Consider the following 23,191-nt stretch of genomic DNA (forward strand, 5'->3'; position numbering starts at 1 on the left):
ATACAGCTAGCTAGCTTTGTATCATTTGAATACTAGTCGATGAATACTATCATGGATCCCCCGGCCAATTCCTCTTTCCCACGTCCTTTTAACTTGAGTCTTGACTCGGCAATACAAGCTACCATGTTTGAAGGGAAAAAACGAAAAAAACAAAACAGTATCTATCATGGAGGGTCCACCATAGGAATAGCTTTTCCTGCCCCAAAGTTCAAGGCAGGATTAATCGCCTTGCCTGTCATGGTGTGTGTGTATGTATGTGTACATATACATGCACCACGAACAAAGAACCTGGCATCTATAACCCTTTTGTCTCCGGTTCTTCTTCTGATATCATAGATTGCTCTCTCTTTTGCTTTGAATATTTCTGTCCTCCTTCATTCTTTTGCGAAAAAAGAGATCAGAAGAGAAGATAATGGCAGCACAGTTGGTGGGAGGAGCATTTCTGTCAGCATTCCTGCAGGTGTTGTTCGACAGGGTGGCTTCACGTGAGGTTGTGGACTACATGCGGGGAAAGAAACTCAACGAGAGGCTGCTGAAGAAGCTGAAGATCACCTTGTTGTCGGTGAATGCTGTGCTCGATGATGCGGAGGAGAAACAGTTCAGGTGCCCTCTTGTGAAAGAGTGGCTCCATGAACTTAAGGATGCTGTCTACGATGCTGAGGACCTCTGGGACGAGATCGCCACCGATGCTTTGCAATATAATCTCCAAGCTAAATCCAGAACCACCGTCAATCAGGTGTATATCTACGGTCTTAAATCATCACTTACTTTTAAGTACTTGAAATAAAAAATAGAATAGACTATTATAAAATTAACATCAGTTTACATAAATATCCTCAATTTAATACATAATTGTATAAAAGTTACATAAAAATTAAAAAAAAAAAAGGAAGTTTAAGTGTATCATTAGTCTTTTGAAATTTGAATTAACATCAGTTTACATAAATATCCTCAATTTAATACATAATTGTATAAAAGTTATATAAAAATTAAAAAAAAAAAAAGGAAGTTTAAGTATATCATTAGTCTTTTGAAATTTGATAAATTATTAAAGTAATATTATTTTGTGTATTTTGTTTAGAAGTTTGAAAAAATTGTAATGATTAGATACAAAAATTAAGATTTAAAATTAAAAATTATTTTATATTTGAGTGATATTTAGAAATAAAATATATGAGAATACTTAAGGACAATTGTGATACCAAACAGACCCTTAAATTGCCACTCCTTATACGTGTCAATGATCATCCTAGCAACAAATTACTTCGACGTCATGAGAATGATATTGATAATTAAATGTTAAATTCAATTTTCTTGTATGTTTATATTTTTGGAAGATTAATGCTAAATACAATCTTGAAATGTGCAAGTCACATGAACTCATTTTAAAAAAAGTAGAATCTATCATTAAAAAAATAAATTTTTCATGTAAATCTTAGATTTATCCACTTTTTTTTTTTTTTTTATCAAAATGAGTGCGTGAAACTTACACACCCTAAAATTGTAAATATCATATATTTTTTGGAATAACTTAATTTTAGTATTTACTGCTTGAATACTTGTACATGCAAATTCTTGTTCAAATTTTTATATAGTACTTGAGCCCTTCGAGAATGAGTACTTTAATTAGTTCGAGTCTTGTTAAAGCTGAACAGCTTGTTGGATAAGAATAGATTTTTGAAAGAGTGATTATATGCCTCCAACCTTTTCTTACAACTCTTTGTAGAAATATGTAGAGATTAAAATTCGATTAGAAGAAATTAATATCTTTTATAAGGTGGCACAATCACATTCATGGGATTATAAATAAGGAAAGTCTATACTCTATATATATTCTTATATCACTTTTATCTCACTTGATAAGATTGTATTACTAGCTATATTTTACTTTAGGATAGGTTCGGAGAGCGAGATGAGAATTTTTAATTTTAGATGAAAGTTTAAAATATTATTTTTTAATATTATTATTGTTTTAAAATTTGAAAAAGTTAAATTGACATTTGAAAAAGTTGAATTATTTATTATATTTTGTGTGAAAATTTAAAAAATTTGTAATTATAAAATGAATTTTTTTTTTTTTTTGATAAGTAAAAGAAGATATATTAGAACAAGAAAAGGGCAAGGCCCGAGTACACAGGGGGTATACAAAGAGCCTTGCTAAAGGCTAAGAGCTGCGAAGGGCAGCATAAAGTTCAGTAAAAGAAGTGCCATTTAGTACAATAGAGGAAGCCCATAAAACTAAAGTATGGTAAAAGAAATCCTTAAAGCCTTCCGGTGAACGCTCCTTATCCTCGAAACAGCGACTATTCCTTTCGTTCCAGGTGCACCACATTAGGCAAAGAGGCACCATTTTCCAAATATCTGCAACCTGCCCTTTGCCCCGGACTCCTCTCCAACAAGCCAACAGATCAATCACCTTTCGAGGCATTACCCATGCCAAGCCTAGTCTTGCGAATATGTCATCCCATAAAACTGTAACTACTTCGCAGTGAAGGAGTAGATGATCCGCTGTCTCACCGTTATGTTTGCACATATAGCACCAATTCGTTAGGTAGAGGCCACGGCTTCTCAGTTTATCAATAGTCAAAATACTCTCATGAGATGCTAGCCATACGAAGAATGCCACTTTTAAGGGGGCCTTAGTCTTCCAAATACACTTCCAAGGGAAAGCAGTGTAGGGGTGTGCCGAGAGTGCCTTGTTGAAGGAATGTACTGAGAAACGCTTATTTCCTGTGAGTGACCAAAGCATGTGATCTTCACCATCAGCATGTAAATTCGACGCTTGTAGTGCGCTGTAAAAATCAGTAAAGTCTCCCAATTCCCAGTCTTGTGCATCTCGGGTGAATCTGACTGACCAATGAGTGAAGGTTGAGTTGTTGTCCAAATTGTCAGCAACTGTAGCCTCTTTATCAGACGCGATTCTGTATAGGGATGGAAAAGTGAGCTTCAGAGCAATCTCGCCGCACCAAGTGTCATGCCAGATTGTGCGGCGAGATTGCTCTGAAGCTAACTTGGTTGCCCCTTCCTACCACCATTCTGCAGTTAACAAAAAAGGCTTCCCAACCGTTGCGTATGAACTTCCACAAACCTACTCCATAGGCCCCTCTTACTGCGTTGGAACACCAACCCCCCCGTAGGCTTCCATATTTGCTGTCGATAACTTTCCTCCAGAGAGCGTTTTGTTAACATAAAATGAAAATTTTAATGATAAGATGAAAGTAGGATGAGATGAGTGTGATATGCATGCATGCATGCAACATTACTCCTATAACAAGTGTTGCATGATTTTAATTTATACTACTCATTTAGAACAAAAATAAACATTTTTTTATATTTTAAAATTATAATAAAAAGTTTTAATATTGAAGAAGTAGAATTTTGATGCGTCAGAATCCCGACCCTTCACACCAGCTTATAAGTATTTGCGACACCATTTGCGGCAGCAATATATCGCCGCAAATCCTTATAAGTACGTGCACTCATAAGGTACAACTGAAAGTTTGATGGCTATAAATATACGGTGATATCTTTATTTCGAATGGTTATATTTGATAATACTGATCTATACTTTACTTTCATGGCCAGAAGACTTATAATGGCGTAATCAGACAGTTAGAATTAAGAGTAATGTACAAGCCTCAAATGTCAAATGTATAAGCTTTTTGTAAAAATATGGGTCCCATAAAAATAAAAATGAATTTTTCATATTTTTTCATGGCGGAGTTCATTTTTTATAAAAAACTTGTGCGCATTTGGGAATGAGTTTTACTACATATAAGCAAAGTCGCATACTAATCTGCATACCAATATTGATTCTTTTATATTTAAAATTTAAATTAGTACTGTTTTTAATAAAATCTACTTTTTGACTAATCGTATTAGATTAATACACATATTAGTGTATAATTATACTTGCAACTAAATTTTTCTTTTGAGAATTGTACATATCTTTTCTCTATAATTAAATGCCGTTAATTCCAAACAATGTGCTTGAAATGATAGTACTGCATGTTCATGAGAACAAACCTTTTGATCATCATCATTAAACTCACATAATTGTTATTTTTTTTTTTGCATCATTATTTTATTTTATTTTATTTAATCCCTTTGTTTTAGACCAGCACACAGTTTACCTTAAACAAGCTATCTTATACTAATTTCACTTGGTTTATACTTGAAACAGTTGAAACTCCAAATAGAAGAGATCCTTGATAGACTCGAATTCATTGCAAAACAAAAAGATGTCCTTGGCCTAAAACATGGTGTAGCAGAAAAACAGTCATGGAAAATACCAACATCATCTTTGGTAGAAGAATCTCATGTGTATGGCAGGGACAATGACAGGGAGGCCATAATCAAGTTGTTGCTATCAGATGGTGGTAATGGCAATAATATTTGCGTGATTCCAATCGTGGGCATGCCTGGGATTGGCAAGACCACTCTTGCTCAAGTTGTGTACAATGACAACAGAGTGAAAGAGAACTTTGAGTTTGCAACATGGATATGTGTTTCTGAAGACTTCGACGTTTGTAGGATAACAAAAACAATCCTTGAGGCAGTCACTTCAGTTTGTTGCGATTTCAAGGATCTAAATCTGCTTCAGCTTAAACTAAAAGAGGAGTTGTCTGGGAAGAAATTCTTGATTGTTCTAGATGATGTTTGGAATGAGAATTATGAAAGTTGGGAGGCCTTGAGGAGACCTTTTAACTCAGGGACACAGGGAAGCAAGATCATTGTGACAACACGCAATGCAAGTGTGGCCTCCATCATGCGCACTGTTCCAGTTCATTATCTAAACCAGTTAACGGATGAAGATTGTTGGCTACTATTTGCAAAATGTGCATTTGGAAACTATGGAAACTCTGATGCACATCCAATCCTAGAAGGAATTGGTAGAGAAATCGTGAAGAAATGTAAAGGCTTGCCATTAGCTGCAAAGACCCTTGGGTGTCTCTCGCGCTTTAAACTAGATGCAGAGGAGTGGGACAAGATACTCAAAAGTGATATATGGGAATTCTCTGATGACCAGAGTAACATTCTTCCAGCCTTGAGATTAAGTTATAACTATCTTCCCTCACATCTGAAGCGATGTTTTGCCTATTGTTCCATATTTCCCAAAGATTATGAGTTCAAAAAAGGGCAGTTAATCCAACTATGGATGGCAGAAGATCTTTTGCAGCTGCCGAAAAGAAACAAGAGAATTGAAGAAGTGGGAGATGAGTATTTCCATGAATTAGTATCAAGGTCATTTTTTCAACGATCAGCAGGTGAGAACTCATGCTTTGTTATGCATGATCTTATAAATGATTTGGCTAGATTTGTATCTGGAGAACTTTGTTTCAGGTTAGAGGATGACAACCCAGAAGAAATTTCAGAGAAGACTCGACATTTGTCGTATGTCATGGCATTAGAAGATCTGTTTAAAAGATTTGAGATTTTCTATAAAGCAAAATGTCTGCGCACCTTCCTACCACTATATCTACCGGATGAATTTTATTGCTTATCAAACAAGGTGCAACATGATCTGTTGATTAAGCTAAGGTGCTTAAGGGTTCTATCTTTGTCCAACTATCATAGTATTAGTGAGCTACCTGATTCAATTGGTGAGCTAATTCATCTAAGATATTTGGACCTCTCTCGCACTTTGATCAAAAGGTTGCCTGAATCTGTTTGCACTATCTACAATTTGCAAACATTGAAGTTGGCATATTGTTATCGTCTCAGGCAGTTGCCTACAGGTATTCATAATCTGGTTAATTTACGTAATCTAGATATGAATGGAACATGTGTAGAGGAGATGCCAGCACAAATGAGTAAATTGGAAAGTCTACAAATGTTGAGTACTTTTATTGTGGGAAAAGAGAATGGGGTCAAGATTGGAGAATTGGGAAAACTCTCAAATCTTCGAGGAACATTGTCCATAAAGAAGTTGAACAATGTCGTGAATGTTATGGATGCCTTTGAGGCCAAGGTGAAGGATAAGAAATACCTTGAGGAGTTAGTCTTGGATTGGGGTTATGGAAACACAGATGATACAAATCGAGTAAGATATGTACTAGAGAAGCTTGTGCCTCATAAAGTCTTGAAAAAACTTCAAGTCCATAATTATGGGGGCACAAGATTTCCTCATTGGTTAGGAGATCGTGCATTCTGCAATATGATATCAGTAAGACTTCATGACTGTGAACATTGCTGTATATTGCCACCCCTTGGTCAACTACCTTCCCTCAAACACCTTTCTATTGAAGGATTTGATGGAGTAGTGATTGTTGGTCCCGAGTTTTATGGTAACAACTCTCAGCCTTTTCCGTCTCTGGAAATATTGAAGTTTGGTGGGATGTCTGCATGGGAAGAATGGTGTCCATTTGGAGTTGAAGATCAATGTATAGGAGCTTTTCTTCATCTCAAGGAGCTTCGAATAGAGTCTTGTCCAAGCCTAATCGGAAGTTTGCCCAGGAACCTTCCCTCTTTGAGAAAACTTGTAATTGAGTACTGTGAGCAGATTGTTTCTCCACTCCCAAGAGCTCCAGCAATCCAGGAATTAGAGCTAGTCAAATGTGATAAAGTGGTGTTGAGGGAACTGCCACACACACTGCACTCGCTGAAAATGAAGGGATGCCAATTTGTTGTAGAGACATTGTTGGGGGAAATATCAACACAAATCCAAGCTTGTCCTCGACGTTTGGATATTTCTGATTGTTCTACTTTGATGTCATTTCCTGGGAGTTGTCTACCGACTGCTTTAAGCTTCCTGAGTATAAAAAATTGTGAAAAGTTAGAGCTTCCACTGCAGCAATACCACACATCCCTCGAACACTTGTTGATAGTAAATAGTTGTGGCTCTCTCGAGTATTTTCCAATAGATTTGTTCCCCAATCTAAACAGTCTCACAATTGCAAGGTGTAAGAGTCTCGAACACCTTTTAGTGACAGGGGGAGCAAGCCAAGTTCTTGAATCTATCACTTGTTTGAAAATCCAAGGTTGTCGGAATCTGGTCTCTTTTCCCATAGGAGGACTATCTGCACCAAATTTGAATGATCTTTGGGTTGACGAATGTGAGAACCTAACATCATTGCCTGAACGAATGCATGTCCTTCTCCCATCCTTACGTGAACTAAGAGTTTCCGGTTGTCCAAAACTAGTGTCTTTTCCTGAAGGGGGTTTGCCCTCTAGCTTGTCTTCACTTTATTTCGGAGGTTGCAACGAACTCATTGCACGTCGGATGGATTGGCAATTGCAAGATCTTCCTTTACTGACGAGCTTTGGAATCTTTGGTGAATGCGAAAAAGTGGAGTCCTTTCCGGAAAAGGAGCTACTGCCCTATACTCTTACTTACTTGTCCATTGTTGGACTTTCATGTCTCAAAACCTTGGATGGCAGAGGTCTTCAACACCTTATATCCCTTAGAACATTGGTCATAAGTGGGTGTTCGGAGCTCCAGTCAATGCCAGAAGAAGGGCTGCCAATGTCTCTTGTTGAGCTCATCATCCGAAGATGTCCTTTACTGAGAGAAGCATGCCAAAGGGAGAAAGGGGAAGACTGGCCCAAGATCGCTCACATTTCTTGCATAGAGATTGAAGACGACTCTAACTCATAAGCTATGTTTATTAGTCTTTGGTCTTATACAAGACCCAACTTTCACTCAGGTACGTGCTACTTCAATCCCCCCCCCCCCCCCCCCCCCCCCCTCCTTTCAATTTGATTGGTTGGTTGACATTTGATAGTTCTTTGTATTTTGATCCATTTAGGTGTTCTTTTGAAGAACCAACGGCAATTCACAGGTATTTTTTTGTATTAGGAGTAGAAGTCTTAACAGGTTCATGTTTCATTGAATTGAGAAGAATTTTTCCCCATACTAGTATTTTTTATGTTCTATTTATGAAATAGTTTTTATTCTAACAACTCAAATAAACTGAATGCAGGAGTTTGAGGAAGCTTAGGTTGCCATTTTCATGACAAAGTGCTTCTCTTACCAAGACTATTGATCATTAACTGAAGTGTAATGTTGCTATATGGGCAGAGAAGTGCTACATCCATAAAGAGATTTCATAAAAGTAAATTTACAAGTTAACGTGATTTCATGTAATACCTTAGATCAATTTTATAATATTTATAATTTAATATAACACATCAAATAACATCAATTTGTAATTTTATTTTTGTAAAATTTCATTGTAATCAAAATATTTCAGAAACGCTAAGCGCTTCCAAAGTTGCTAGTGGGAAATGGAACATATCCATGGACCTTATATGACTAGTTTCCTGCAAATTGCTTTCTCTCTTTAATTTGTTGAACTGTTTGTAGGTTAAGTATCTTGAAATTTTGGTTAAAAAAAAAGAAAAGAAAAGGGGTTTTTAATATTTTTATTTGTAATATACAGTCAATGAAAGTATTTTTTAATTTTCTGATTTGGACAAAAATAATTTCTAATGGCTCAATGTAGTGTGTGGGCCAGAGAGGGAAATGAACGGTTAGACGGCCTGTACTCGTGTCTCGTGGACCCACTAAAACAGACGGAAAACATATCTATGAACGAGAAGACTACATAGATGTTGCTTCTCTTGTGGTTCGGCGGTAGATAAACTGAAACTAACGTGGTCAGAGAATCCAACCAACAATCAGGTAAACAAATCTCAATGCAACTAACAAATAATTGCAGAATTCTCAGCTTCTACAATCTGATAGAGCGTGTTTGATGCTTTTCCTTAGATTCTTCACTAAAAGCTCTGCTTTTAAATGTTCTATTCTATTGCCCCACTTTAAGCTTGTGAGGTCTGAATTCTCTCCTGCAGTTGGACATCAAAAGATTGTCTTTATGATTGATTCTGTCCATTCTTGAAGAATCCCTATCTGGGTATTCTTCAAATTGCTTGAAAAAGATGTTTTTCATAGCTTTAACTCTCAACTTTGAATTCACCTTAGGGTTCGTCTCTCCTTGTTGGTCATAAAAGTCAAGCTGTTTGTTGGAAATATTTTTTGGTCATGACAATCGATGCTGTGTATAACTAATAGATTTTGTTCTCAAGGTTGTGTTTCTTTGGATATATTCTTGAGTAGTGTAATCAATAATCACGGATTCTTACTTCTGAGCGAAATGTCTGTGGTTTTGCCTCACTTCTACTTAAAGTAGATTGAATTTCCATTAATGTTATAGATTTTCTGGAGTTGTAGTGCTTATTTTTTCCAAATATAGGAAATTGGATGCTGCAGATGCGGACTTGTTTGACTGTAGATAGTAATCATTTAAAGCAATGACAGAAACAATGGATGACGGGGAGGTAGAGCTTTCAGAAAATGTTAATTTTTTAAATTTCGATTCATCCATCAATTTTCAGGGTTCTGCATCCGCTGATTCATTTCTTGATGATTTCTTTACAAACACCCGAACATGCACCCATACTCACACTTGCAACCCACCAGGCCCTGATGCGGCTCATACACATATATGTTATCACACTCACACCCAAGTTCTTGCATCTGAAGAAGATGATCACCCAGATATAAAAAACAGTACCAGCTCAAGACCAAGAAGACCGTCAGGAAACAGAGAAGCAGTTCGGAAGTATCGGGAGAAAAAGAAGGCTCATACAGCTTATCTTGAAGAGGAAGTCAGGAAATTGCACCTATTGAACCAACAACTGGTTAGAAAATTACAAGGGCAAGCAATTCTCGAAGCAGAGGTTTTGAGATTGAGAGGTCTTTTGCTAGACCTTAGAGGAAAGATTGATAATGAGTTTGGTGTATTACCGTACCAAAAGCAGTGTAACAGCAGTAGCCTGTTCAAAGAAGGCGATTGTGGGTTGCAGTCTGCTGATGCGGAAATCGGCCTACAATGTCAGACTAATTTACCATGCTTTCATCCACATGACACGTCATCATCACAGGCTGGTGTTGGTAGAAGTGGGAAGATGCTGATAGCACACGGAGAAAACTGTCAGCCTCCCATTATAGATTGTCAAGCTAGCACAAATGAGATGGTGAGTGCTGAAGGACAAGCAATGGAGACAATGGAAACCTTGGTGTCACCTGCAGCACAGGCAAAATAAGTAGCAGGACATTGTAAGTTTCATGTCCCTTTTGATCATCTTGTTGTAATAATTTGCATATGTTCATATTGGAAGTCAGAGTCATTATCAAGACCATATATATTTCCATTGCCGAATAAAAGTTTAAGATGGAGCTTTTAAATTTGAAATCTCTGAATACTTTGTCTTGGACACTGTTAAGAAAATGACATTTTGCTTCTAACTTTTGGTTTGAGAGCATATTGAATACTTTTATTTTGGGCCTGTTGATATGTTCTTAATGGCATTCTTGTGTCACACTATATAATTGGTACGGATAGAGCTATTTCCCTCAAATATCATCTTGTATGACTATAGTCCACCTAAAGATAAGGGAAAGAAAAGGTGACAACATCAGGTGTTCTTAAAACTTCAAGGACTAAAATGAAACTCTAACACAGTTACAAGAATCCAAAATGAACATTGACCATCATCATATGGTCAATTATCTTTTGTATAGTTAAATGGGTAATGAATTCAGGAGCCAGATGGAAGATAGAGTTTAACTACACAAAAGAAACGGCCTGTTGATGTTGATGAATATGAAGAAAACTCTTGCTTCTGTAATTAGATCTTGTAATATAAAACCAAGGCATCGATGACATGATTTGTTGGTGAAAGGAGTGTTTGGAGAATTGCTTCTATGCGTTATTTAAGCTAATCAGGCTGATCTCATGTAGGTAAGGCTGGCAAGCTGCCCTTGAAGATTTCATTTATTAAATCAATGAGCTGGCCAACCTTTCCAGTGTGAATGACTTTTGACCTCATGTCAAAGGAGGTTTTTCCTACGAAATATATAATTTATAGTAAACTGTTCATTGTACAATTGGAAAAAGAAAAAAAGAAAAAAAAAAAAAAACACTTTCTATGTAATAGTTTTCCCCTCCTATAATTGGAATTTAAGGAAATCTGCACCATATTGTGTGGGCTGCTTCTAATGGGCCAAACCTCTGAAGCAGACATAGATATAATCAGTGTTATCTACTTTCATGTCTTATTGATAAGTATGCATTTCTTTCTTATTTATTTCTTCTCTTTGTTTGTTTCTTTATTTTTTCCTGCATTTGTTCCTCTGTGTCTTGCAAGAACTGCATGATCCTGACTGATATGATCAAATAAATAATATCCACGTCACTTGTTATTAACAAAAAGAAAATGTCTATACCAAATGATTAAGCAATTCTCCGAATTTAAGCTAGTGGACAAAGGATTAAGCATATCAGCAGACAAGAGCCGCAGTGCTCAGTCACATCCACCAATGCCACATCTCTCTCTCACTGTGAAAGGCTCATTCGTGCGAAAAGGTCCCATTTATGTCAATCATGCCACTGTTTTCTCCACACAAACTCAGGTGGGACGCTTTTTGGAACATCGATTGGGGGCATAATGCATACGTTTTCGGATTTTCCCTATAGCTAGTGCTCTTCTTCCTTTCAGTCTGTCTTCTTCCACTCGTGTTGCAGTTTTGCAGTTTCTCCCTTGCTTGCAACTGTTCTTTCAGCGCACCCAAGTTCATGGCTGACATTTTCCAATTTCCCAAAAAGTTGCTAATTTTATTTGAGAAATCTTTTACTTTCTATCAGGAAATCTCACAGTTTCACCTTATCATCCCTCTTAACACAGAAAAAATAGAGAAATACGATCGACACCAGCATTAAATTCAAGTAGGTGGCACCTCTTAATGATTGGTTTCAGAGAAAAGTTGTACCTATTTATTGAAAAAAAATATATATTTATTTATTTTTTAATCTCTCTCCTCGTCTCATAATAGTATTAGATCATAAATTTATAAATAAAAATAATAAATAATTTTTAATTATTTAATATTATATTATGAGATGACATGAGAAATAAAACGACGAGGAGCATTACTCATTTATTAAATGGTCAAAGAACACAGATAAAAATCCCGCTCTGTTGCTCCAAGAAAGCACTTTGCAACATATTTAGATGAACCCTTGAGAATATTATTCGAAACAGAGTTGCTCCTTCAAGATATTTTCCGACACCTCCACTCAACAAAATGGCCGTCTGTACACCAAGGTCTTGATTGCTTTCTCTTCATATATTTTTCATTTCTTTATTTATTTATTTATTTTAATTCACGTACTTGTACACAAAGTTCATCCTTTAGCTATTCCTGTTTTAGTTAAACGACGAGAAATTAAAAAAATAATGTCATACTTTTATTCTTGGGTTTTATTTTTAATTTTATCATCTTTAATTATATTAATTAATACGACATATTTAAATAATTTTTTTTTATAAAAATTAAACAGAAACAGCCACAAAGTACAGAAATAATTAGAAATTGACTTAAAAAAACTTGTCTGATGAGTTTTCGGTTTAGAAATCATCTCATCTCAACTAGTACGAAGACACACTCTTTTATCCCAACAATTATTTTAAAATTATTTTTTAATTTAAAAATTATCTCATCTCATCTCGTCTCAACTCAACAATTTCATTACTATTTATAAATCATCTTAACTCATCTTACTTCTTAATCTAAATACATAAAATTTTTAAAAATCATTTTATTTCTTCTCAACTCATTAATCTTATTATTATTTATAAATAAATTATTTTAATTTATCTCGTCTCACCATTTATAGGAGTGCTTAGTGGATTAATTAAAGGAAGGTATATTGGCATGGTCAAAGATAAAAGAAGGGGCGGGGACCCGATTCAACCCTGACATGGGGCTCACTCGACTCACTCCATTAAATTGTGGCATGCCTGCCTGCATGCAGGTAGACCCATTCTTATTCATTAATTTGAGGCTACTACGAAAATCAGAATTCCTATGTCAATATATTTTATAAAAATAATAAGTTTGTTTGATACTATATAGGATATGACTGTTGGCGTTACGATGTAAGTAATAGGCTTTGATTCTTTATATATATATGTTTAGTTCATTGGTTAATTAAGGTTTTTGACTGTCTTATTATCTTAGCTCTCTTTACACTTTGGATTTGGATTTTGTATTCTCAAGAGCTGTCTTATTATTTTTACATTATTCTTTCGACATAAACAAAGACATAAATAAAATAAGAGTCTCGTATTTTTTTTAAAAAAATTCGTAAATTGATATGATTTTACGTAGATAAATTATATCTATTTTATAATAAAAATAAATTTACAATCTAACGTACCACGTCAAATTACATTAATTTGTGAATTTATTTTTATGAAATTTTTTTATTATCAAAATATTTATCTTTTGAAATGCTTTTATACAAACAGTCCTGATTTTATATTTATATAAGGTTAAGGGCGATTTGGTTACACAAATCAAATTATTTTATTTTATCTCATATAATTATCATAATTTTATCAAATTATTACATTAAATATATAAATAATTTAATTTTTTTTAATTTTAAAATAAAATTAACATAAAAAATTATATTATAATAATATTTAATTTAATTTTTAACAAAATATTTCAAACCGTGTAATGGAACGAAGCGTAAGTAATATATGGACCCTGTGAAGTAGACGCTGTCAAGATTGTATACGTGCTGTCAAGGTTGTATAAGTGCTAGAAACACTATAATATTATTATTATAAGTTCGTGGTAATATATTGAAGGTTTCGTTTTCTTTCGTATTTTATTTTTTATTTTTTTTAAGTTATCGAGAGGGAGGAATATTCAAAATGGAAGACCATTCTCCACTGGTTTCTTTATTAATATTAATCGTTTCAACTACATGAGGGCCGGTGCGCGTCACCACTACGCATGCATGCAAGATCATCCATAATTTATAGAAGATAAAAGATATTTGAAATTGTAGTTGTGTAAGTACTGTATAGTATTTAAAAAAAAATGAATTAATACGAAATTCACATAAAAAAAATTAACTTTTTAATCGTAAATTTCACTCTTTTTCAAATTGATTGTATCGCGTTTACATACTCCACGACTGTATATAGAATTACTCATTATAGAAAACTAGAGATGATCTTTTGCTGAGTAAATACTTATATCATGTTCAAGAATCTTGATGGGAAGAGATGAAATATCTAATTAAATGATCTAGAGTATATCGTCAATGTTTAAATTCAAGATAATTATTCTGATATTGTTATAAATATATAATACAAATAATTAAACATATTTCGTTTTATTAGTTTAAGCTTTTAGAACAAATGATGATTTTATATAATATCAAAATAAAAATTTTGAATTCGAACTCTAACTCTAAAAAATATACTAAAAAATGAAAAATAAAAGAAATTGAGGTAAATGTAATTTGTACAGTAGTGCAGAGGCAATGAGGGAAGGATGAGGACAAGTCATGTGCACATTGGGGTGCAGTGCACTGGCAAAGTTTAAAACTAGGTTGAAGAAAAGAGGAAAAAAAACGTGTTCAACCGGTGGGAAACATAGGTTACCCATAAATTATTAATGTGGGGTTTGATATTATTGAGAGACAGACACAAATCTGTGTTTCAGAAGAAAAAGAAAGAAGAAGAACAAAAGCTAAGTCTATAAGGTTGGAATGAGTAGTTTTATTGGGGGAGCCCATGCATATATGCTACTTGATGTAATTTGATTACTACCATATGTCTTGTTATTTGATGAGGGGCTCCCAATTATATTTAGCTCTTTCTTTCTTTTTATATGTTTAAGTTGAGATTTTTGCATGCATTTTTTGGGTGGCCATGCATGCATTTTATTCCTATTTTCAAATAAATTACTTTCATTTTACTAGGTTAAGATTTTATAATGCATACATAAATATTTTTATACGTCGGATCTATAATTTTTTTTAACTCAACACTTCTTTACATGCGGGACTCATAATTTTTTTAAACTTCCCATAAATGTATATAAATTTGTCTTAATATCTAAACGCATCTTAAGTGGGCCCCACAAAACTCACAGCCTCTTAACTCATTACTATTCATAAATTCAATTCATTTAAACTCAATTCAACATTTAAACGGGGCTTAAACCAGTGTGAACTTCATGAGGGTTCTTTTCTTTGTTTCCTATTTTCAAATAAATCATTTTCATTTTATTAGGTTAATATTATATAATGCATACACAAATTTTTATTTTTAATATTTTTTTCTATTATTCTCTCAATATTTTTTTAATATAATATTAAATGATTAACCCGCAAGTAGAACATAATAAATATTTTTTAATAATTAAATATCACGTTAGAGAATAATGAGAAGATATATAATACTACAAAAGATATGGTGGATAGCATTACCCTTAACCGTGATGTTTATTATTGAGATAGAACTTCATCAGCCCCCACATGTACTTTAGAAAGTGAAATTTTACCTATAAGAAAGACACATAAAATCACAAACCCATGTTTATCTATACAACTAATGGTGAGAAAAGCGACACTTAAAAACACAAGAGGATAGAATATCACTTTTACCTGAAAATCATTTCATTTAGTTGCATATTTTTCTCAACAAGATCTTCAGATTCAAGCTTCTTTTTTAAAAAAAAATAAGTCTCTCCATTCAAATGCTGTGAATAATGCAAAACATGGCAAGTTTTATTATTATTTTTATAATTTTTTTTTTTATGGGAAAATGCATCTGCATTCATTCATAATCGAAGTTACAACTGTGACTTATCAATACAGGAGAATCCGACTATAAGTCAACTAACGCAACTGCTCAGGAGCTTCCCCGTCAACAAATTTCTTTGTGACGGATTTTTTATAATTAATACTACATATAGTGAGTGTGAAAATATCATATAGTTTTTTTTAAAAAAAGAGTAGTGTTAATTATTAAAAAATTATTATTTTTTATATGAGTTTTGTATTTATTTATTTTTTTAAAAATATTTATACAACGCACACTCACAAATAACCGTTACTCTTTTCTTATATAGGTACAGATAAACATTGACTAGATGATGTCCTTCTCATATTTGAAAAACTGATTAAAACTATTAAATAATTATATTTATTTTTGTCAGCTTATGAAACTCAGGTTTGTGTTCATGACAACCCATGTTGGTTTGGACGTTTTGAGAGGAGAAAACAGGATTGAGATGAGTTTCAAAATGGCAGTATATGCCACCTAATTTGCAAGGAATTTGGGGCATAATTTTAGCAAGAAGGACATAAAAACAATCTTAAAATATATGGCGTCAAGTAAGGTCTGATTGGTACCAACTTTGGTGTTTTTAGTTTGCTTTTATGTATACCCATCGACCCTCGTAATGATAGACAGAGGGAGGAACAGTTTGATAATTGATATATGATCCGACCACCCAAAAAGGCATAAGATTTTGAGACACATGAGGCCCCAACGTATATGCACAATTGGTACGCGCATTCTAAGCACGTGAAATTTTAGTAACACATCCTAGGCTTAGGGAATGACACTTTTCTGTTTTTTTTTTTTTTTTCCTAAACATTAAACATACAAAAGTAGATGATGAAAACCCTCCATCAAGCACCCACTATAGAAATAACTATAAAAGAGTCTTATATTTTCATTCACTCTGTTATGATGTGAGTCATCGATCACTATTTACAGGTATTCTGGTATATTTAAGTGTTTAAATAACTACTAAGTCAATAAATTTAAAAGATAAGGAGCAACGCATGAGTGTGGTCGATAGTCGAATGAATATGGTAATTATGTCATGTTTTAATTAGAGACCGTAGTCGATTAAAAAATGTTATAGTTTTCCATTTTAGAGTGGTGGATAAAGAGATTCATTCATTCATTCTATAGATCCTCGACAACATAAGTAGTTGCTCGCTTCTTAGAAAGAGAATAACGGTTTGAGATACTCTTGTATGATGTCAGTCACCAACAACACCGTGTCGTCCATGTACAAAAGTTATAATGCCAATTATTATTGTGTCGGATTCTAGGTCATGAAGGTCCAAAAGATAAGGAGTGACGCATGAATATGATCGTTAGTCAAATAACGCAAAATCGAATAAGTGTAGTAATAATAGGAAATTAAAACAAGTAAAAGATATGCAATAGGGTGATTTTGTTGATACCACTATTTTCTTAGTCAAATTACTCAAATTCCTTCATGCAATTCCTTGATATGATGGATGACTGTTAGAAATTGCTCAAAATGGTTTCATTTGCACTTGCCAAAAGAGCTAGAGTAATATTTACTCTACCCTAATAAGGACTTACACAACTGTAACAAAATGATGGTAAAAATCTTCTAATTATTTTCTGATTCAAATATATTTCTATAATTTAAAGGAAGCTAGATACTATCTCTGAAAACATTAAATACTGTCTATGAAGAATATGACTTTTGATGTTAAACATAAGAATCCATGTCATGGGAATGCAGTGCCCACCCCACCATGTGGAGGCTCCATCTCCATGGTCCTCTCTCTTGAAACCCATAATTTATATGCTGCAACCACTTTTGTTACCACCCAGCGGAAACCACTCCTTCTCCTCCTCTCTCTTGTACATATCAATGATCTGTAATAAAGCATAAAAAGATGATGATAAAGTGATTGAGTTCTGTGGTGTAAATTATAACGTGGGTCTGAGAGTCCGAGTCAGAGTGTTTGGAGAGAGAGAGAGAGAGAGAGATTCTTAAAAATGAAAACTGAGAAAGCAAAAATGCAAGAACTTTTTTGCCTCCAATCCTACACAATTCGCCCACCTGCCTTTTTGCAAATTTCTCCCATCAAAAGACACAAATCTCTCTCTCTTTCTTACATAATTAGACATTATAGTATCATATAATCCTCATCATAATAACAATTATTTTGAAGGGTGCAAAAGGGAGGAGAGCATATGCTTCATGCTCTTGTGGGACATCTTCAAAATAAACTATCCCAAAAGGATGTGCTGATTTTTAAGATGGAGGAACATTGACTTCCCCACAACAGCACATGAATGATGAGCCAATTTCAACCAAACCCCATGGCGCGTGTGTCTACCTCTCTACCAAATGAAAATGGGTCCTACTCCTGGTCCAACAACACTCCCCACACACTAAAATTCAGACAGGAAGAAAGATGGATTTTGATTGATTAGTATCCACGGCTTGGGAAATAAAGCAAGAAAGAAAGAATTCAGAAGTTTTAAATTCAGACTGTCAGAGATTAGGGTAAGTGAACGTGCATTATTTCGAGCACAGATCTGGATCCTCTCAAAGAGCACCAGACCCAACTCCTCCCCCACAAAACACACACACACTCTCTTACTCACCGCCGCTTCTATTAGGTGTAATATTTTCAAAGGAGAGAGAAAGAGATAGAAAGCGAGTCCAAAGAAAGAGAAGAAGATCTAAAAGGAGGGAGAGAGCTTTCAGGTTCACTGCCCACTTTGCGCAGAACCTAAAAAACATAAGCGGCGGGAGCGAAGCAAGCAAATTAATGGTTCCTCGGCTCCTGCTGCTGTTAGCTAGCCTCTGTAGCCGGTCTGAAACGAAGGCGGTGGTTTGGCTTTTGTAGTAAGTTTGACTCTTGTTATTATTGTTATGTTTGACGGGAAAGAGAATAGTAACAAGGATAAGCAAGGAGAAGACCTTCTTTCATGGGTAAGCCCTATTCTCATGCTCCACAGCTGGTTTTTAATTTTGATTTGGAAAAGAAGAGAGAAAAGGAAGTTTTTAACCACTTGTTTCATTTCTTGCTCCTTTTGTTTCTGCAACCTTTTTTTTTTTTATACCGAGAAATTCAACCACCACGTCTTATCTTTATTCTTTTCACTTTTCTCTCTGTCCTTTTAACGAAGGCAACTCTCAGCATCGTCTTCTGTTTTCCCTTTAATCAAACCACACGGGAATGCTCATTTTTACACTCGACTTTCTGTTCTTTTCCTTTCTCTTTACCATCTTTTTGTTGGTATTTTGCAGGAATAAGAGAAAGATGAACACTTTGCTACTATTCATCACAAGTTGTTAGGTAGTGTTTGTGTGTGGTTGAGAAGGAAGGTTTACTTGTACAGACAGAGAGAGAACACTTAACTTTCACAGACCAAAGGAACAAAAAAAAACTAACTTGGCGGTTGGTTGGTTTGGTGTGTGAAATTGTAGTACCAACCTTTTTTTTCAACCATGGATGGTTATGAAGCAACAAGAATTGTCTTCTCAAGAATCCAAAACTTGGACCCTGAAAATGCATCCAAGATCATGGGTCTACTACTTATTCAAGACCATGGTGAAAAGGAAATGATTAGGTTAGCATTTGGTCCAGAAGCTCTTGTCCACTCGGTAATTCTCAAAGCCCGGAAAGACCTGGGACTGACCTCGAACTCTCCGTCCGCCCCTTCTACTCCATCATCTCCATCCCCTTTCCTCTCAAGCAACCCACTTTGTGTCTCCAGACAGAGTTCCTCTCCTACCAGGCTGCGTGGTGGGATTAATCTTCCTCCTCCTTTAATTATTCCAAACACTTCTTCTGTTAATTCAGCTCCTTGGGTCACTTTGTCTGAGCTTCAAAACGCAGATGATTTGATTAGTCCCATCAATTTAGCCCTCGGGTCGTCCTCTTCCTCTTCGATGAACACGTCTACTTGCTCTTTACCCTTCTATGGAAGTGGAGCTGCCGATATGATTGATGACTTTCACCTTCAAGACCAGCTTTCTTTCCTCAACGATGGCTCCTCAACTCTAGGCCCCAAAAACCAAGACTTGTTTTACCCTCAGTCAGACTTATCCTCCAGTCCAACTGGTGCTGGTGGCGACCCTATGCTTCTTCCTTCATATGGTAGTTGGGGAGGATCTGTACACCGCAGAAGCTTCTCGGTTAGTGATGTCTGCTTGGGCTCTGAAGACCCCAATTCCGGGTTTGGCTGGAAACCTTGTCTATATTTCGCTAGAGGGTTCTGCAAGAATGGCACTAGCTGCAGGTTCCTACACGGAGGGCCTGGAGATTCAGCGGATGGTTCTGCAATGGTAGGTTCACCAAGCAAGATCGACATGATGGATGAGTGCCATCAAATTCTCAGATCTAAATCTGCTCGGCAACAAAGATTGGCTGCAGCCTCTCAGCTCATGGCCTCAGCTTCTTTTCCTTACTCTCCGAAATGCATGAGTATGCTTCTACAGCAGCAGCAAAATGATACTAATAGGTATAAAACTTTAGATTGTATCATGCAAAATCGTGGGGTTTTTTTCTCCCCTTTGTTTTGAATGTTTTGAGTACATGTAGGGCGGCAGCGGCTCTGATGATGGGTGAAGATACGCACAAGTTTGGGCGATCCAGGCTCGAAAGAAACGATTTTTCAATTAATGGTGGGGTTGGAATGGTTAACCCGGCAGCGAGGCAGATTTACTTGACTTTCCCTGCTGATAGCACTTTCCGAGAGGAAGATGTCTCAAATTATTTCAGGTTCTACTGGGTTTGTTGTTCTGTGACGTTTAAAGCTTGTGGAATGGATTGATGTCGTGACTGAATTGTTTTGATTTTGTTGTTAAAGCTGTTATGGGCCGGTGCAAGATGTGAGAATCCCTTACCAGCAGAAGAGAATGTTTGGATTTGTTACTTTTGTTTACCCGGAGACTGTGAAGCTCATTCTTGCCAAAGGGAATCCCCATTTTGTTTGTGATGCTCGTGTGCTCGTTAAGCCCTACAAGGAGAAAGGCAAAGCCACGGACAAGTACGGGCACACTCACTCTGTTTAATCTTCTTCTCCGCGCATCATTGCTTAAATTAGATGTTTAGATGTACTGTGCTAATGCAGTAACGCTACCTGCTAGTTGCAGGAAACCACTGCAGCAACAAGTGGAGAGGGGAGAGTTCTCACCATCGGGAACTCCTACTGGAGTTGATACCAGAGATCCGTATGATCTTCGGCTCGGTAAGCAAGCTATTATCTTTGTTTTACACATGAGTAATGTATGTGGGTAATGTTCTTTCAACTTACGAGTTTCTCAATTTGATTAAACACTGGAAGGAGCGAGAATGTTTTACACTGCACAAGACATGCTGTGGAGGAGGAACTTAGAGGAGCAAGCTGATTTGCAGCAAGCCCTTGAACTTCAAAGTAGGAGGTTAATGGGTTTGCAGCTTCTTGACATCAAGAAGCATAACCACCACCCTGCGCTCTCCACTGGCAGCCCTGTTCCATCCCCAACTCGTTCTCCCAATCTGTATAATAAAAAATCTATTTTTCCTTCATTCAACTGCAGCCAAGAAGTCTTAGAAGGTATGCTGCTATCATATTGGTAAACTTTTCATTCTTTCAAAAAAAAAAAAAGAATGGAGTTTTCAGGGTTGCAATTGCTTGATTGCAGAGAATTCCTCTAGTGATACGTCAGCGGTTTCTGCTGGTGTTTGTGCTGATCAGTCGCAGCTTATGGCATTCACCACTGTTGCAGGCAAAGAATCGACTGACAGCGGTGAGAATGCCAATAGAGTTGGCACTGGGAAGCAAAGCCCCCCTCGTGAGGAGAGGGATTTGCAAGAATGGTATGTAAATTTCCTAATTCAGACTGAGAATGGTAAAGCACATAGATTTGTATTAACTTCGTATTTTTCACCATGCCAAGGTTTTTTAAATACTTTCGCATATGGGTTCTCCAAGTTCAGCTTTTTGAAGGATTGTTTATCTCACAATTGAGTGCAGTTTGGAGCACAACCTCCCCGATAACCCATTTGCATCTCCAACTAAAGCGGCTGCGGACTTCATGTATGCCTTTGCCAATGGGTCTAACGAGGCCAATGACCCAGATGCCTCAGCAGCTGCATCTACTAACAAATTGGCTACTTCTTCAGTACTCCCATCTACATTGGACATTGCAGCCTTAAAATCTTTCAACTGTCAATTGCCAAGGTACTCCCATTCAGTGCCATCAATTACCATTATTACACAATACTTGTTAATGTATCTTTGATACTTGTAATTTACAATGGGTTTTCATTTTAGGTTCTCCTCTGGCCATGGAGCCATTGGGATGTATGCTGGCACGGGTGGACCTATTGGAATTTAGCTTCCTAATGCTAAGGTAAATTTACTTAGGATTTCTATTCAAACTGCTTAGTTTATTCGTTTTCTTCGGAATGCAAACAGTTTGTGAATATGTGATCTGAATGGAGTTGGTTTGCTTTGTTTTTCTTTTGTTTTGGCTCTTTTTGATCGTGCTTTCAGGAAGATCGAGAAGCATAACCAAACAAACTCCACCGTATCAAACAAAGTCTGTAGAGGGTCAACATCACCTGCACTCACCGCCATCATCATCATCAACATCATCAATACTATTATACTACTTACTACCATACAAAATGCATACGTAAAAAGGCAGTGAAGGAAGTGGGTCATCCATTCCTTTCTTTGTTGTACTATTTTCATCTCTCATTTCTGTAGTTGAAACTGAACCACAGGTAAAAAGAAGAAGAAAGAAACATAGAAAGAATCATCACACTGTCCATGTGTAGTAGTAGCTTCTGGCACTGTAATTTCTCTTCCTTTCCATTGTTTCCCCAGAAGAAACAAGAGCCCAAATCTAGTCTTGGTCTCATAGTCTGTTGTAATCAAACATTTGTACAGCTGAAGCAAAGAGCCACAGAGAAGAAAAGTGGAGAGGAAAAGCAGAATATAACTACAAACCTCATTGGTGGCGCCATAAAGGGTAAATTAGAGTTTGAAAGGGCTGTAGAAAATGACTGAAAGGTAAACAGTCAAAGCCCGGTAATATGCACAGCTGGAAGTGCGTTTCTCTCATCTGTAGTATTAGTTGTTATACACAATATCAACTCCTAAAGTTGCCACAGAGAGAGAGAGAGAGAGAGAGAGATTTGGAGAGAAAACCAGAAAGAAAAAGTGAGTTTTTTTTAGCCTAATTGGTCCACTCCATCTCTCTGGCTCTATAATTTCATTGTTTCAAGAAGAATTTTGTCTCTTTGTTAACGTGTCTTCTTGTTTTCGGGATTTCTCTTTTCATTATTAGTGGGGTCTATCTTTAATTTAGCCATTACTACTGGAGGGAAAGAAAGGAAGGGCCACAAGGCACAATGTCACATGGGGTGGGTTGACACCATGTGGGTCCTACTCATTTATAGGATTCCAGTTTGTACGTGGGTCCTACCCACCAACACTCACCCCCATGTGAGAGAGTGTGTATATATATATATATTGATATTGGATGTAGCCTTTTACTTTCTGTGCTTGACAGCAAAGGACAGGCACAGATCTGAAA

The 23,191-nt window shown here is 36.0% G+C and overlaps 3 protein-coding genes across 6 annotated transcripts; all 3 read left to right on the forward strand.

Moving 5' to 3' along the window:
• Positions 1–211: 211 nt before the first annotated feature.
• LOC122294625 (putative disease resistance RPP13-like protein 1) lies at positions 212–9,563 on the forward strand. 3 transcript variants are annotated; one of them, XM_043103522.1, is made up of 7 exons: positions 212–736; positions 4,184–7,646; positions 7,749–7,781; positions 7,923–8,054; positions 8,445–8,623; positions 9,195–9,279; positions 9,422–9,563. In XM_043103522.1, the coding sequence occupies exons 1-2, from the start codon at positions 413–415 to the stop codon at positions 7,595–7,597; spliced, it is 3,738 nt and encodes a 1,245-aa protein (XP_042959456.1). In that variant the 5' UTR covers positions 212–412; the 3' UTR covers positions 7,598–7,646; positions 7,749–7,781; positions 7,923–8,054; positions 8,445–8,623; positions 9,195–9,279; positions 9,422–9,563. The 3 variants fall into 3 exon arrangements, with proteins under 3 accessions (XP_042959456.1, XP_042959455.1, XP_042959457.1); XM_043103521.1 differs by lacking the exon at positions 9,195–9,279 and having other exon boundaries at positions 9,337–9,563; XM_043103523.1 differs by lacking the exon at positions 9,195–9,279.
• On the forward strand, positions 9,253–10,047 carry LOC122294610 (basic leucine zipper 24-like). The gene has a single exon (XM_043103500.1). The coding sequence runs from the start codon at positions 9,253–9,255 to the stop codon at positions 10,045–10,047; it is 795 nt and encodes a 264-aa protein (XP_042959434.1).
• An 8,083-nt stretch (positions 10,048–18,130) lies between these two features.
• LOC122294291 (zinc finger CCCH domain-containing protein 53-like) lies at positions 18,131–22,902 on the forward strand. Of its 2 annotated transcripts, none has more exons than XM_043102902.1 (10): positions 18,131–18,589; positions 18,908–20,124; positions 20,205–20,384; positions 20,473–20,652; positions 20,753–20,853; positions 20,950–21,201; positions 21,290–21,464; positions 21,622–21,828; positions 21,922–22,000; positions 22,144–22,902. In XM_043102902.1, the coding sequence occupies exons 2-9, from the start codon at positions 19,109–19,111 to the stop codon at positions 21,983–21,985; spliced, it is 2,175 nt and encodes a 724-aa protein (XP_042958836.1). In that variant the 5' UTR covers positions 18,131–18,589; positions 18,908–19,108; the 3' UTR covers positions 21,986–22,000; positions 22,144–22,902. The 2 variants fall into 2 exon arrangements, with proteins under 2 accessions (XP_042958836.1, XP_042958837.1); XM_043102903.1 differs by having other exon boundaries at positions 20,759–20,853.
• Positions 22,903–23,191: the final 289 nt, after the last annotated feature.

Source organism: Carya illinoinensis, chromosome 14, assembly GCF_018687715.1.
Source record: "Carya illinoinensis cultivar Pawnee chromosome 14, C.illinoinensisPawnee_v1, whole genome shotgun sequence".
Taxonomy (NCBI): Eukaryota; Viridiplantae; Streptophyta; class Magnoliopsida; order Fagales; family Juglandaceae; genus Carya; species Carya illinoinensis.

Excerpts from the sequence above, each read along its gene's own strand:
- LOC122294610 (XM_043103500.1), top strand. The coding sequence starts at position 9,253 with ATGACAGAAACAATGGATGACGGGGAGGTAGAGCTTTCAGAAAATGTT.
- LOC122294291 (XM_043102902.1), top strand. The coding sequence starts at position 19,109 with ATGGATGGTTATGAAGCAACAAGAATTGTCTTCTCAAGAATCCAAAAC. Across the intron at positions 20,854-20,949 it reads TCCGTATGATCTTCGGCTCG|GAGCGAGAATGTTTTACACT; the intron begins GTAAGCAAGCTA and ends AAACACTGGAAG. Across the intron at positions 21,202-21,289 it reads CAGCCAAGAAGTCTTAGAAG|AGAATTCCTCTAGTGATACG; the intron begins GTATGCTGCTAT and ends GCTTGATTGCAG.
- LOC122294625 (XM_043103522.1), top strand. The coding sequence starts at position 413 with ATGGCAGCACAGTTGGTGGGAGGAGCATTTCTGTCAGCATTCCTGCAG. Across the intron at positions 737-4,183 it reads CCAGAACCACCGTCAATCAG|TTGAAACTCCAAATAGAAGA; the intron begins GTGTATATCTAC and ends TACTTGAAACAG.